General features: G+C 39.7%; 1 protein-coding gene across 1 annotated transcript in view; it reads left to right on the top strand.

The window, feature by feature from the left end:
• The window catches only part of JAM2 (junctional adhesion molecule 2), a 35,726-nt gene that overhangs the window by 5,405 nt on the left and 14,116 nt on the right, over positions 1–16,205 (top strand). The window contains exon 2 of the mRNA XM_032205643.1: positions 15,170–15,235. Coding sequence (XP_032061534.1) covers positions 15,170–15,235 — 66 coding nt within the window. The remainder of the gene's footprint in view (positions 1–15,169; positions 15,236–16,205) is intronic.

The raw sequence follows: 16,205 nt of genomic DNA, 5'->3' as shown, positions 1-16,205 counted from the left end.
AAAGGTTATTCACAGGGGAAAACACACTGGGGAAATCTGGTAATAAGCTATTTTTGAATTATTGCTTTCCACGAGTTCTAAACTCAGCAATTTTCAGTAAGAATCTCCAACTTGCATTGTAATAGCAACAACTTGATCCTGACTGTTTAAAAAAATAAGAAATGGTCAGACTTGAGTTGGAAAGAACAGTTCCTACAGGTATGAAGTTTCAAAAGATAGATATTTACTTAGCTTTTGTTAGGATTAACTTTGTAAGGGTTTAACATACGCTCAAGTCAGTCCAAACCACTGGATGAGGCTCAAGGCAAAACAAAACGTGGTCTGGATGGGAAGTGATGGATTATAGGGTTGCTTTGGCACCAGACAATGTTAACAACAGCAGCTACATTTGCTGTTTGCAAACTGCTAACGTAGTACTGGAGGTAGTGATGGAACATGCATTCTTGAGACATGGGTCTTGCTCAAATTAATATATAATTCAGAAACCAAAATGTTTATATGAGGCATACATGAGTGCCCAGTATGAATTGGGAGAAATTCTTGTGGACAGTATGGTAAGGGCTACTGTATGCTGACTGGAGTTGGGTTGGAGTTGGAGAGATGTTCGTGCTTGGCATACTTGTAAACATATGAGGAAATGATGCACAGAAGACCAGAGCTTGGATAATACTACGTGAGTTAGACAGCAACTTACCACTTGAGTGTATGGGCAGTACCTGTCACTGGTTCAGAACTGAAGCTTTCTAGTAGATGTAGTGACAAAAATAAGCCAAAACACATCATCTGCAATGGTATCTATAGTGTGTGTAGCTGTGTTCAGACTCATGTTATGGCTAGCTTTTGTGCTCAAGTACCCATTCTGTTTCTATAAAATGATGTAAAGAAGCAAACACTTGGGTTTTGCCATTTGAGTACTGGGCCATCTAGACTGATTTTTCTGACACTTCTCCCAGTCTTGAAGCTGGTAAACCACAAAGATGAGAGCTTAAATTTATGACTTCTTGTTTGTGGCTTGTTTCACATTCCCTTACTCCAGATTGACTGGGGTTTTGGGTAGCGTGACAAGGCACTGACACAACTTTGGTACTGCTCAAACTGTTGGTGGTGAACACTTCTGAAAATGTGACTCAAGCAGGCTGTCCTGCGTGTTTAATAACCATGGGCTGTATGTCTGTATTTGGGAAGGCTGCTTGCCCAGGTAGTAATGGAGGAGCCTTTCTGAGAGCACTCAGTGCCTGGGGGTGAGGTGCACAGGCCCCACCATGCCAAGGCCTGTGTGCGGCTGGGGTGCCCGGGGCCTCGCACGTGGCACTGCAGGGCTTTGCCAAGCCTGATAGCTGGTCTCACCAGGTTAAGCCCAGTGTCCACATGAAGTCCAATTAAAAGTTTATTAATAGCAGTGCTTAGACATCGGAAAAGTTTGTGCAGAAAAGGTCTGCATTCTATGAGTAGATTTAATAACTTTCCATTTAAATGCCTTTCTTTAAATATTTGTGTGTGAATGAATGAAATGTAAATGTTTTATTTTAAGTCAGTATTTGAGTTTTCTTTGCATCTTGCAGTGAATGCCCCTGCTGCCTTCTGCTGACCAACATAATGGTCCTCCCAGGTGTAATGTGATTTACTGATGCACAAGAGTGTTGTAATCATTTAAGAGGGTCCTGAAAGGAAATCAGTATTGAAGGAAACCAGTAATTCCATATTGAATACAGCAGTTGAAAATGTAAAAGTGGTGAGGGAGGGGTAGGTTGGGACAGATAGGTAATAGTAAGAGCTCTTAAGGTTTTTAAGAAACTGCTTTTGTAGCATTGGAGTGACTAGTAAAGCATACAAATTCAGGGACTCCAGATTTACTCATAATACCAAAGTTGGTGCCCAGGAGAGGAGGTAGAGAGCAGTATGCAGATGTGCACCATAGCGAAAGTGTGCTTAGACATCACAAAGCAATGTGTGTAAGGTAATGTTTTGCTTCTTGCAATACAGTCTGAGACCTTCACGTAATTCCATTTTAAGTCGATTTCTTTTTCTTTCCCTTTTCTATATAAGACCTACATCCTGGACATCACTTGATTCCTTGATTCAAACAGTACTAATTAAAACATTTCGGGAGACTTCTGTATCAAGTATGAGAAGTAAACGTAATTCTCTCTGTGTTGGGTTTAAGTGTTGTTGAAATGACGGGTACTTCCAGAAGATAATGTACTTATAGCACTTGTCTTTGGAGCCTTTCAGTAAATAATGTTCCAGGACGTAAGAGGCATCTGGGAAAGCTGATTATCAACAGGGAATCAGCAGCATATATTGAGACAGGACTAAAAATTGTTTTCAGCTCTGCATTTCCCTTGTTGCTGAATACTTTTTGTTTCAGTTGTGTTCCAGTTGTATCTCTAGCCAAGTCGTCTACTATCATCAGCCCACACAGTTGCTGTTTGCTTTCCAGCTGTGTTCAGATTTTTAGTCTCCTTTTTTGAGGAGGAGGAGGAAGGGAAGAGAAAGCACTGCTACAAAGGTTTTGTCCAGGTTTTGCAATATGCATTAGTTTTCTAACATAAATAGCTGCTGGGAGAACACACTGACTTTTGTGAGAGAATAATTAAGTGATGTCTGTTTATAAGCTTTTCAACAAAGTTTGTGCAAAGTTTTTAAAGCTATGTAAATAGAGAAAGAGGAGTTGGTATGGCCAATTCTTACATATACAGCTGAGAGACTTGCAGGTGCAGAATGTTTTTGAGTTAAAGCAAATTTAATGTCTGCTAGGGAACAACAAAGCAGTGCAGAAGGATTTTTTTAACCTTTTTAAGCTAGTCTTCAGACCCACAAAAAAAAATCCCAGAAAGCTTGTATTCTCTTAGGAAAATATCACAAAAATTTAAGGCAGATACTTTTTTTTTTTTTTTTTTTACTGGAAAAACAGTTGAATCTAATAGCTATGTAACAATCTACTAAAACCAAAAGATTGTTTTACACTATGTTGGAAAACTGGGAATGAGGTAGTATTTATGATTAGCCTAGTATTTGACAAACTCAGAACAAAACAGTTTTTAATTTCATCTAGTTATTGGGGGGGGGGGAGGGGAGGGGCAGGCAAAATTGAATTTGGGTCTTATTGGCACCTTTAACAATTGATTCTACGTTAATGTATGATTTATTTTATTGTATTTTGCTCACAAAGCAAAAGGTCAACTTGGAAGCAGAGAGGGGTTCTGAAGCAATGCTGTATCTGTGGTTTCCAGCAGAGATTAGTTGTTGCAAGCATTTAAGGAAATACTGGGAGGGGGTAGGGAGGAATTTGCCCTTCTTTTGAAGCTGAATTATCTTCATGTTTCATGGAATACAAAGACAGTGAGATAACACCAATATATAATATCAACAATATCAGTAGAACTAACTGTAGTTTGTGGCCAATATGTACATACAGAAGTTGACTAAGTGTTAGTAACCCTGCTTACAGGCATGCTATTGAAAATATAGACAGGTTAGGAACTAAAACCCTTTCAGTTTTGGGATGGGGTAAAAAATCTGAAAATCAGAAGAAAATACATCATGATTTTGCTGTTAAGGTTCCAATCCTGCGGCTAGATGCTGCATTTGAATCCCTATAAATGTACGGAGTGCTGTCCATATGGCTGAAGACTTATAAACAGAAATGTAATATGAAATCTGATTATTTTTAATTGCTAATTGCAGTGATGGAAAAGTAGATAATCCATGACCTTTAGCTGCCTCTGTTTTGGGATGGGAAACATGCAGGGTGGCCAGAGGGTTTCCAAAAATCTCATACAGCTGAATATGTCAAGGGGCTTGGCTATGTAATCAGACTGTTTAAGTGGAAGGTATATGTAGACTTGGCTACAAGGACTCACGTAGGTGTAAGCTCTGAAGTGGGTACTCTTTTTTCTATGAAAGAATAATTCATTTTGTCTTGTAAGAAACCTGGTCCTTAGCTGCTTTAAAACATAATGTGGCATTCACAGCATAGCAACACAAAGCATAAAAACTTACAGGCTTATTTTAACAGAGGTGCTTTGAGCAAAATGGTGGTGAGCAGGTGGTGATGAGTTCCCTTTCTAGGAGAGAAATAGAGGTAACTATCTATTATTCAACAAACCATCTTGTTCCCTTTCTTGGCTTCCTGATCATTCAGAGCTCTCTCTGCTGATGCTAGTTCCGTACTTTGTGGGCTCGATGCAAGATGTGCAGCCTTGCAACAACACTGGAAATAAATAGGTAAAAGGGACAGATCCTCATCTTACTAAAATATTGTTCTGTGACTTTAGACCTGAAATCTGAAGACCTCATTTTGTGTTTGGATTCAATGTGATTGCAGTGCTCATGTGTTTGGATTCAATGTGATTGCAGTGCTCATGTGCCTGCGCATTATGTGCCTGCCTGTATAATGCCAGCATATATCTTTATGCCAGCATAGTCCTTGGTCTGTTCCTCAGATACCTTTCTCAAAAAGAGAGGTCCTTGAACTGAAATCAGTTAACTGGAGTTGAGTACTCCAGAGTCTTTATTTAGTTTTATATTTTAGTCTATATTTAGTCTTATTTCTACTGGAAAGTTAAGTTTAGGAAAAATAGTGTCACATGAGTTTATAAAGTATCAATATCTCAGGAGGAGTTGGTTATAAAGATAATACAGGGCAGAAGTAGGCAAAGCAAATGGCAAAACAATTTAGAGTGGCTTATGTGCCTATCTAGAAGTCATGATTTCATGAAACGTGTTGATCTATTGCCTCTAGCAGGCATTTTAGAAATGTAATATGGGGTTTTGATAGTATATACGTTAAGTGAACTATAGAGCATTCCAGATACAGCTGTTGTAACCATCAGATTTTTAAGCACTTGTTGCACTTGAGAAGATGGGCCAGGGGTCCGAATCATTAATCAGGTATTTTTTATTTTAAAAATATCTAATGGCATAAATAATACAGAATTCCTATCTCTATGTGTTCCTGGTATTATCTTTGTCTTTGAATTATGACAAGATTGTCTGTTTGATTCTGGCAAGATTATTTGTCTTCTATACAATTATTCGGTGCCCTGGAATTATTTATTTATTTATTTTTATTTTATATTACATAATTCCTGACATCTTTTTTTTCATTTCACTTCTGTGACAGTGAAAGAGCTGGTACTTTCTCAGTTTAAGTATTGGCTGACAAGATAATCCAAACATATTACGTGAAGCTTCAAACTAGTGAATTGTGCACGATAGCTTGCTTCCTAAGCTTGTGCTTCTTCTGACGCAAAGCTACAGAATTGTTTGTTAGCTAACCTTACCCAAATACTCTCAAGGATGTGCCTCCTGACACATCTCTTCTGTTGAAAAGCTGGGATGATTACTGAGTTAACGTTTATGCTTGGTTTAAAAATAAATAAAGCACAGAGTTACTGTGTTTATTCCTGTTTCCTGTGTAACTTTCCAGTGTTCTTCTAGTGTTTTCTAATCTGAATATCCATGTGTTGTTTTGCTTGAATAGCTTTTAATGTGATGAAGACTTTAAGGTGTTTTTTTGTTTGTTTGTTTTTTACCCTCTTCATCCCCTTTAAGGAAAATTTGGCACCTATTATACTGTGACCTATTGTTCCTAGCTCTGGCTTCCGGAGGATTTCTTCTAATCACCCTTCTCCTTTCAGAGTGCAAAACATCTTCTGTTTGTTCTAGCTCCTCTTGATACGTAACAGCCTTAATTGAGTCAAAAGAGTGGCTTCAGTCCTGTTCAAATAAATATGCCAGAAGGTGCTCCTGTAAAATCAGATATTGAAGAACTAATCTGCCTATTAAAGGCCTGCAGAATTAAGGCTAAAGATGTGTATTTGTACTGTAAACCACAATGTTGGTTGAAAGTAATAGCCATCAAACATGACTGTTAGCTGCTTCTGGCAGGAAGAGACAATTGAGCGAACTTGGCAGCGTAAGGGATCATGTGTGAATGAAAACGGGATGAGCTAATTTGGCAAACTGTATGCAGATAATTAGGAAAGGTTCACCAGATTCTTTTGGCCAAGAGAGAAGAGGTCGTTGTGCTTGCAGCTCATATTAGCAGAGTCTGGTTTGTAGTCTGAAGGGGAAAAAAGAAGAAAAAAAAAAGAAAAAAGAATACATAGCTCACTGCTGCTGATCAAGGCAAGATGCAGTCCTAATACTCATGGTTCAAATGAAATTCAGTCAAGTGGCACCCCACCCCCACCTACTGGAAATGTCTCAATCCCAAATTCACAAAGCATTACACAGCTTCTCACGGAGTATTTCCATTTTTCCATTTAAAGAGTATTCTACTGTTTTTGGTGAGACCGTTTTTTCTATTTTATTTATTTATTTATTTATTTTTAATGGGCACACTAGCTAGAATGAAGTCATCCCAGTCAGCAAAAATTGAATGGAAGGAAGCCTGTGCAAAGCCCTCTTTAAAAACTCACCCCAATGAGCTGTTCTTGCATCCATTCCCTATTAGCGTAGAAGTATATTCTGGGTGAATGCTTGCTTCAGAGACAAACTTTTTTAAGCCCCCAGATTTCAGATGGATCATCTCTTTCAGTGGGGGACATGTAACAATGCTGACTTGGTTTTGATTATTACTTTCCTGAAAATGAGACGTTTGGGTGTAGTTGGTCTAATGAGCTATCCCACCTGCTACTTGGGATCTCTGCAGTGTGCAGTTCTGGCTCATTATGTGTTCCTTTAGCGTTAAAAGCCAGAATTTAATCTGTACACATCCTCTGCAGTGCAGTTTGTAGAAATGCTTAGGTTAATCACAAAAGGGGTTGAGAAGACCTACTGGGAAAAAAACTGTTATAAACTTGAGAAGAGACTGAGGTTGCACAGGAAATTTGGTTCCAGCGTATATGGATGAGACTATGTACACAAAGAGACATTCCCTCACTGAAACAATGTGGAGTCTACTTCCATGCGTGGAAATCCCAGAGGCCTGATGGCTTTCCTTGAATCTGGAAACAGGATCTTACCTTCAGGGAGTTAGATGACTCCTCTGGCTCTGAGCAAGCAGGAACTCCAGTTTTACGTGGTGTATACCGGAATCATAACTAACGCTGGCTGTCACAGTTGGAAAGCAAATTAAATTTGTTTTCAGGCTCTTTTAGGTTTGTGTGTATTTGCAGGTATATAAATGCCCAACTTGAAAGTGTTTATCCTTTTGAAATTGCCCAGCAGTTCCAGCAAAAGTCACTTGAGCCTGGTGCAGACCTCTGAAATCTAGCATGAAACTTATGAAACTTGTCGCGAAATGTGACCTGAATGGTTGTGGGTTATTTGTGTTGGTTTTCTGTTTATTTGTTTGTTTGTTTGTTTTTAATTGTTGTGTGGTGGTTTTTTTTTTGGAGGGGATTGTTTGTTTTTTCCACTTCTCCAGCTCTTCTGTATTTCAGGGCTGATTTTACGGTAGATGTAAATCAGTCTGCTACTATTGACTTCAGAGGACCATGCCAGTTTGCACCAGGGACCCAGCCTTGTTTTGTAAACTCGGTCATTGTGCTATGACTATTTCTTGAGGTATTTGCACAGGCCAGTGTTTGGCTGAAGCGTTTCTTCAACTCCACTGCTGCATGTTACATGAGGCGTGTGCGACAGCAGTGGCAAAGAGACATCTCCTTGCGTAGCCCCTTCTAATGGTCTTTTTTAACCCAATGGCACCAAACACAAGTTTTGAGCATCCGGATCCACCTCAAAGCAAGCATTGGGGCCCTGCCTGCGGCCTGCCTGTGCGCCCTGCCCGGTTGCTGTGGAAACCGCTGTGGAGCAGCACCAGTGAGCGGGAAGGCGGCCCTGTTATGGGGCCTGGCCTGGACAAAACCCCATACCCTGGTGTCACAGGCTCCATGGAGACGGGGAGAAGTGGGTTTGAGTCTTGTGAAAGTCAGAGCTATGAATGCTCAGTTAATAACATAAGCTTTCTGGATTGTCTGTCTGCTGGGATGCAGTCTGCACTGCATTGAACCTGTGCAAGCTGTGGAGGAGAAAAGGAGGCAAAAAAACAAACCAAACCAAAACAAAAAAACTTTGAAGGGAATGGAATTTTACATGTTGATTATAAATATTTATTTATTTTTTTTAAATTCCTACACCATGTCACACAGTAATTTGTGTTGGGTCTGCTGAAAGCACTTAGGAGGCTGTTTAGTTTCTCTGGAATTCATTTACTTCGGTGTTCAGTTTCCTTGGAAAGGCTGACCTAAATAATCTCCCCCTTTTTTGTCCCATGCCGCTTGTTTGTTATTCCCTGCTTTTTCCTCTACAAGCACTTCCAGTTCAGTCTTGCCAGGCCTGACCGTCCTTGGGGCTGTGCTCAGAAACGATCACTAACATGATCTTAAATCTCGGGACCACTGCTGGTAAATTCAGATAATTCATTCCGAAAATCACAGTTTCTCTTTATTCTCGACCTTCTAGTTAAGTAAAAATATCTTGAAAGAAAAGGCATCATCGGCTGGTGTGCCAATTTCATATTGTACCGAGCAGTTCACATGAAGCTGAGCATTAAATCATCCCTAGGCTGACATCGTGAATGAAAACTTCTTTGATAGTCTGCTCCATAATTGAGGCATTACAACAAAAGAGCTCTTCCCCCTCCTGTGGGACTGAGAGCTCCTCAGATCATCCAATACCAGCTTTCAATACAGGTAGAAATCCCACTCCGATGTACTTTCTGACAACGCTGTTACTGCCCTGTGTAACTCACAGCTGGATGAACCCGAGGTTTTCTGTTCTGTTTCTCTTGTTATTTCCATCACAAAGGCAGAGTTTCACTGACACTGATATTAAAAAATACTTTCTCTAACAGATGAGTGTGAAGAATTGTTTTCATTTTTATTTTTATGCTATATTAAATAAAACAGCCAATTTCTGTATTAAGTTCTAGACCTCTGGATGTACAATAAGTAAAGAAAAACTACTTGAAGTTGATCAGCTTGGCCATTTAAACTCTTTGTCACTTTAACCTAAGTTTTCTTCTGAAATAACCTAATATTCTGAAATGTTTTGAGAAACCAGCCTAAAGTACACTTTGCTTTGTTATGATATAGGTTTTGCAGGCAAGGTACCTTAAAACTTGACTGCTTTGTCTCGGGTATCTGTAGACAATTTTTTCTTCTGAATCTGACTGCCTTTGCTGTTAATTTGAGAGCTTTTAATGAAAAAGAGTGTAAAGAGTGTCTGATGACTTACCCAGCAAGACACGTAATGTGTCTGTGTGTTAGATTGCTAACTACCCTACCATCTGGATGCTGGCCTTGTTATCAGCTTTGAATGTATGGCTTTGCTCATGGGAGCAGACAGAGGGGAGAGTTACTCCATTACTCAGTGCATGGCTCTGAGCCTGGGCTGGAAGGGGGAAAATTGTCACAGGGTTTGGGGAAATTTTTTGTTGTTGTTTTGGAGGGATTGGGGGAAAGGTCAATTTTTGTGTGTCATATACTACTCAGCTATAGAGTTGGAATTTTAATTTTCTAATAGCTGCTCTTCCAGAAGAGAAGCCAAACCAAATAACTGGATTTAGCAGTTTTTTTGGTTTTAGTTCCAAACTCTCTTCCCATGCTCTGAAAAACTAGTCCATTTTTCCATGAAGAAGAAATTCATCAGGAATTAGAAGAGGGCTTGCAGAAAAGGGGGAGGTGTGGGAAGGAGGAAAGGCTATCAGGTATTTATGTGCACAAATCAAAGTACCTTACAAGGCTTTTCATAAGATTATTGATCTAGTTATAGAAAAGCCACTTCCTGTGGCATAAAAGTTAGGCTGTTACTCTGCCTATAAATTTCTTTCCCTATCCCCTTATTCTCTGTCCCTTCCGAATATCTAAAAGCTTACTGCCTCTGTACCTCTGTCATCCCAAGAGTAAAGGCCAACATACGGCATTTCTAGTACTGTTTAAGGAGTGAAAATAACTAGTCATATGTTTTTCCTTCATCTTGAAACACTAGCAGAGCACAGATGCAACTAGAACAACTTCTTTGTAGTGCCAGGAAACCAGCACTGCATCATATTGAGGAGCAGTTTTCCTTATAACTGTAAGGTCTTAGAAACTTAACTAAATTAAAAGCAGTTTCTTCAAGCTAGTAGAAAAACTTCTCATTTGTCACTGATGTGTGGATAACACATGTACATGAAGTAGGATCTCTAGTATGTATTTTTTTGTGGTTAAAAACATCAACAAGGGCTATGTCCTAATCAGCCAATAAGAGTGTTTAAAATCATGCCACATATTTCATAATGTGTTAGATGCTCTCAGGAGCTGTATGTATTACCACCAGCTCCAGTGTCTGAATGACTAAAACTTGCCCTGGTTAAGTCCAGCAGTTTCTAAAACACTACAATAGTGCTGCTGACAGCTACGACACAAGCACAGGGGTGGCTGAGAAACCCCTTAAGTTCTTTTTATGTTTTAGACTCAGTTTGTCAACCCAAAAATGTGCCTTCTTCCCTGGATTACTATGCTTTACCCACTCAAAACACACCTAGTAAAAGATAAACTTGCAATCCACATCTGCATTTTAGTGGACTCTTTCTTACCACTCTACAGCCTCTGCGTAAATTGAGACTAATACCTTATTTGTTTTCTGTGGCTAAAGGTGTGCAGGGTGTTGTTTTTTTTTGTGAAACATAAACTCTGCCCAAAGTAAATCCTGTTCTATCGTTATTAAGATTCGAGAATATTTGTAACTCAGGATAAATAAAGAATGGAGGTGGAGCTTTTTTCCCTTTTTTCCCATCATGTTTGGTAATTTCTTCTAGCCCTCGTCTGAAGTTTGAACCTATTTATATTTGAAGTTTGCCGTATTTATATTTCCTAATGAGGCTACGTCACTCAGTTCAGGCTACATTTTGGTGCATAAATCACTGATTTCAGAGATTAGTTAAGGACTCTGGTGCACACTCCGGAGACTCTTGCAGTCATGAAGGCTGTTAATACTCCAGAGCTCCCTCCAGCATGATTGCTGGAGGCTAGCATTCACCAAGAAGAATGGATGGAAGACAAAAGCAGCTTAAACACTCAACCGGCAACAGCAACATGGCTGGGTCAGACCTGTGGTGTGAGCCCTGAATGCCTGTTTTCCACCCACCTCCAGGTAACACTGTTCTAACCTGCCAGTGCTACCCTGAGCTGGGTGGCAGCCTTTTGGTTGTGGTGACCATATTTTGGACTCCTAAGAAGAATGGGAGTTAATCTCTTCTGAGGTGATACACAAATTCTGTCCAAAGTTAGGTAGTTTCTCCTCTCCTGTTCCTCATTTATGGACTATGCCATCTATGGGTACTTCTCATAGGGAAAAATTCGGCAACAGAAGAGCCAAGCCCCTTGGGGGTGTTTAAATGACAAGATCATGGCAAGACTCAAGGTATCGTTTGATTATGTAATGGTCAGCTTCCTGTTCTCTGGTGGGGAGTACGGTAAGAGAGCTGTCTGCATTATCGCTTTATTCTTGGGACATCGGACTTCCTATACTTGCAGTATCCTCTGAAATCCTTTGTTCAGCTTTGCCCTCGGCCACCTGCTACTTAGAACTTGGCAAAACAAACACCGAGAGACTGCGTTTTCTCTTGTACTTATAACTGTGTTTTGATTCTGTTCTCATGTAATTTCCTCCAGGCACCACTGTTTCCTTTGATTTGGTTTGACTAATGTGCTTTTCTTTGATTCCTCCAGCGTCAGTTTACGGCTGTGTGAGGGATTATCAAATGGAAAGCGTGCGCTTTGTGGGCCTACTTCTAAACAAATGAAGCTGCTCCCATGTAAGGGGGGGGGGGGGGATAAGTCTGTGTATAAAAGCATTTGATGAACAAAAAGTTCGGTGGTACAGTAATCTGTCATCTTTTCTCTGTTGCTCTTTATATCGTGAATTAAAATGCAATGCTTAAGTCTTGGATTCTGAATAATTGGCAGACACTTCTGAAAGGGCATTTTAAGGAAGAGGTACTCTAGCTTTGAAGACCTCTTCTGTTTTTCTGCTTGATTGAGCTTTAATTGTCACCTCTCTCTGCACCAGCTTAATTTACAGTTCAGACTCTAGCACTGCTTGAAGAGGAGCATGTTTATGTGTGGTTTGTGTGTGATGAGTAGGGCTGTGTGCATACTGAGTATGATTTTAATTTTTTTCTGGCATATTTTGTACATACTGCATTGCATACTAGGGTCCCTGTACATTCATAATTCCCTTGATGCAAGAGGAATTATACAGACTTGATGCAACTGCAAGCTCACGATACAAACTGCGCAAAGTAATTTAATAATTTCCATGCAAATAAGTGCCATGATCCTGCCCCAGAAGTTATAAAATATTATTTCTTATTGTGCATTCTAACTCGTGAATACTTAAAGAACATTGGTGAGCTTCATGACCTCCATATTACGGAGGAAGAGAGAGAATTTTCAGGTTTATGGAACAGTGGATGCAATAAAGTGTTGAACTGCATGTGTTCAAGCTGTTTTGTGTCCAGAAAGAGATGGCTGATGTGCCAGTAATTTATAAATGGCTTTAATTCTTCCCCCAACATGTCCTAGACATCCTAAGTGTTAATCTGTTATCAGGGCCTCAGAACAAAATTGTCCCCCCCATCACGAGAACATGAAGGAAGATGTGTCAGTAGATAATGTGATCTGTTATCTATTGGTGTATAGGACGTTTTTTTTTTAATTGTTCTAGAAACAGTATAGTTTGGGTAAAAATAAAAAGATTATTTTCTTCCCATAAACCTAAATAAGGCTTAACAAACATAAAGGAAAATTATTTCAGCCCTTATTGTAGACCAAGCTTGCACAAAATCAGAGATGTGCTCTGTGCGTATGTGCAGGAGCAGCTGTTACTCTGGGAGGTGCTGGAGGAGAGGAGGGCTTCCCTCCTCTGGTGTCAGCGGGGTTCCCTCTGTGGTTTGTGTTCTTTTTTTTAGAAGTCCAACAAGAAAGTTTCCTTTCTGGATCGAGTGGAAAGAATTTGCACGCACTATTTGTAATGGAAATATTTTTTGCTATTTCAGTATTATAAGGGAACATAAATGGCATTGCTTGAACTGTCATCTTCACTTTATATTTACCTTCATGTTATACTTTCATATTACAGACTTCTGCCGTAACTATTTTGGGGTGACACAAAGATGACAATACAATTAAAGAGTATTGAGGACAGCACAGTTAACACATAAATTTGGATCCTTTGGTAATCTGCACATGTGAAAATTCACTTTTTGTTGCCAAGTATGAAGCTATATTCTTGTAGAAACGAGAAATGTTGGGGTTTCATTTGGAGGGAGGTGGTGAGATGTGTAGGAAGCAGCATCTCTGAGTAGAAGTACAGGTGTACTGGGTATGGGTGCTGAGGTGCTGGCAGTGGGGTGCTGTGGGGCTGCTGTGTGAGGTGACGCCAGGGCTGCCCCAGCTGGCCCCAACGGCCCCACCACAGGGCACCAAGATGGCGGCGCCTCGCCTCAGGGGCAGCCTGGGGAAGGGAGGGCAAACACCGCAGGGCAGGGGGCGGTGAGGGGAGTGGTGTAATTGGCAAGTGATGTCTGTCTTTGTCTCAACCCATGAACTTTTTCATATTTTTTTCATCCCTCTGTCCAGTTAAGAAGGTGGAGTGAGAGTGGATGGGTGGGTGTCCAGCAGCAAGCTAAGGTCAACCCACCACTACAGGATGCCATGAATGAGCAACTGCTGTAGTAGTGGGGACTCAAATAGCTATTCTAATCACTGCTCCATGACTCAGACACAATCATTGAAGATACTGATAGGCTGCAATCAGTACTTTTTAAATATATGGAGGGGGAGGGGGCAAAATGTAGAATTATGGAGAAAGGGGCCACAGGAACAGTTTAGATGGAGAATTCCATCTGCAGTGCCACACTTGAACAATGGGGGATGATCTCTAATTGAGAAGAAAACCATGAGATAACTCGTTGACTGTATGTTTGTGTGTAGAGAAAATTGCATACTCAGAGGTTTGAGAACCCCTAGCTGAAAGCCAAATGGACTCACACAAGTGAGAAATGAGGAACATACTTTAACAGAAGTAATGAAGGGATTGGATTAGATTAGTGAGGTGGGATTAGATTAAACGGAGTAAGGCTAAACTAGTTTCTGTCAGTCAGAGCACATTACACTCTTATTTTGAACAAGCCATATTTCTAAATGTTGATGTCAAAAGGGGCTCAGTTGTTCATACCTTCTGTAGCAATTGTTCGGTTGGCTGATGCAGACATAGGAAATGGGATGTAAGATGAGTGTTCATACTGTCTTCAAAACTAGTCTAAACCACTGGAATTTGAGATGCTTTTGAAAATAATGTAAACTTGTGTAAGGAACTGTATTTATCTATTAATAAGCAGTTTTAACCGCTTGGTAGGCTTGTTGGCTGCTAACCAGAAAAAATGATGGACTGTTCTGCCCTGTAGGAACACTTTTGAATCATGAGGGAATGCACACTGGTGTTCTTTCTTGAGGAGAGCAGCTCTCAAGAGAAGATGTATAATGAGATGCAGTGAGGGAGAGGGTAGCTTGGTGGGGATCAATGCGGGGCTAATGGTGATTTCATGCATTTTGTCTGGGTCTCTCTTGTATTGAGTATACTGAAATTCCAAGAATGTATGCTTTTGTTTTTGTTTGTTTATTTTTTTATTATTATTTTTTTTAATCTGTTTCATATAAAACTATAGAAATGTTGACTCATATTTTCTTCTCAGTTCAACAAGAGTTTGAGGTAACTGCTAGTTACTGCTTGCATTTGTTATCCTGGAGAAGTAGTGTGTGGTATTCTTTTTTAAACAAGTCTGCCTTGTAATAGAAATACCATGGAAAATACACTCACAGATTAATAAAGTCTCCAGAATTAAAAACAGACTGAGATGTTGCCACAGTATAAAACAACACCTATTGTTTATGTAGTATTTCTCACATGTAAATATTATCATGCCATTGTAAAAGAGAAATATTACTATTTTCTTTTACAGGTGCCAGGACATAGAGAGAAAGATATGAATTGTTAAGGCCACCCACGTGGCCAGCCCTGTTCTAACTCTTAGTCCCCATGCCCTCTACCAGAGAATATCTAATCTGTTCTGTGTAAGGAAATCTCAAACACATTGATTGTAACTACTGAAGCACCTATGCAAGTACAAGTTTATTGCTGAATTGTCTTCTTTTTTTTTTCTGTCCCCTTGCAGGTCGTAAGGCGACTGGAATTTCTATTGAAACGGATAACAAAAATGTAAAAGCAGAGGAATTTAAAGGTACAGTATGCACATTGCTCTGATTAAAAATATATGGGATAAATACATGCAAACTATGTAGACAGCTGGGCAGTTAAGATTGTGTTCCTTTTACCTGTGGGGTATTGCTCCTACTCTCTATGTTGACTCTTATTGTAACATTAGTTTTGCCCCATTTTAGGTTACTTGTGGACTAGATGCTCTCCAGAGGTCCTTCTCCACCTATTCTGTGACTTGTTTCTCAGTCCTGATATCCCACTCTGTAACATCTGTCTGGTTTCCTTCCATGTAAAGTGCTGAGAAATGATAGAAAAGAGAGGCGTGAGGAGATAGAGGGAGAACAACTGTAAATCAGCTATTCTTGGTATCTGTAATTTAATGACTATTTTTAATTGCCAATGACTATAATCTCTGTTTTAAAATATATGTATATAACTTATTATCTGTAAACGCAATCACTTTAAATAATCACATACAGAAGTTAAGGAGGCAAGGAAGAAAACCTGATGTTTGGATAGGTGAGAAAGAGATGCTAGTAGTGTGTAGGTATATGAGGTTTGTAGGCTATGGGTTTCTTTGTTTTTATTGCATTTGTTTAGAATGCAGAGAGAAGGGAATTTGGGAATTAAAAGAACTGTTTGCTGAGGTTTAGGCTTTATTCATCTGTCTGAGATAATAATGAAATAGTGATCTCTGAAACTGTCAGCTGTGTTAAGTATTTTTGTCACCTTTGAGGAAGAAAAATTTAGAGCTCAGTACAGGACAGAGGAGAGAGGAGCTCTTGAGGTAATGTTAAAGCTTGATGGGCTTCATGCTCTCTTCGTCTTCTCTTTTTTTTAAAAAATGTGTGGCTTGTACTTTGTTCTTATTTCTATAACAGAGTGAGATCAATTTAACATAACTAAAAGCTATGCTCTTTTCTTTATGTGTAGCAGCAGCAAGGGAACAGTAGCAGCTGATAGACTTAGCTATTCATCTAAATGCAGCTGAT

The sequence above is a fragment of the Aythya fuligula genome, chromosome 1 (assembly GCF_009819795.1).
Source record: "Aythya fuligula isolate bAytFul2 chromosome 1, bAytFul2.pri, whole genome shotgun sequence".
Classification (NCBI taxonomy): Eukaryota; Metazoa; Chordata; class Aves; order Anseriformes; family Anatidae; genus Aythya; species Aythya fuligula.
Note: the sequence above shows the minus strand (reverse complement) of the source record. Positions and strands in the feature narration are given on the sequence as shown.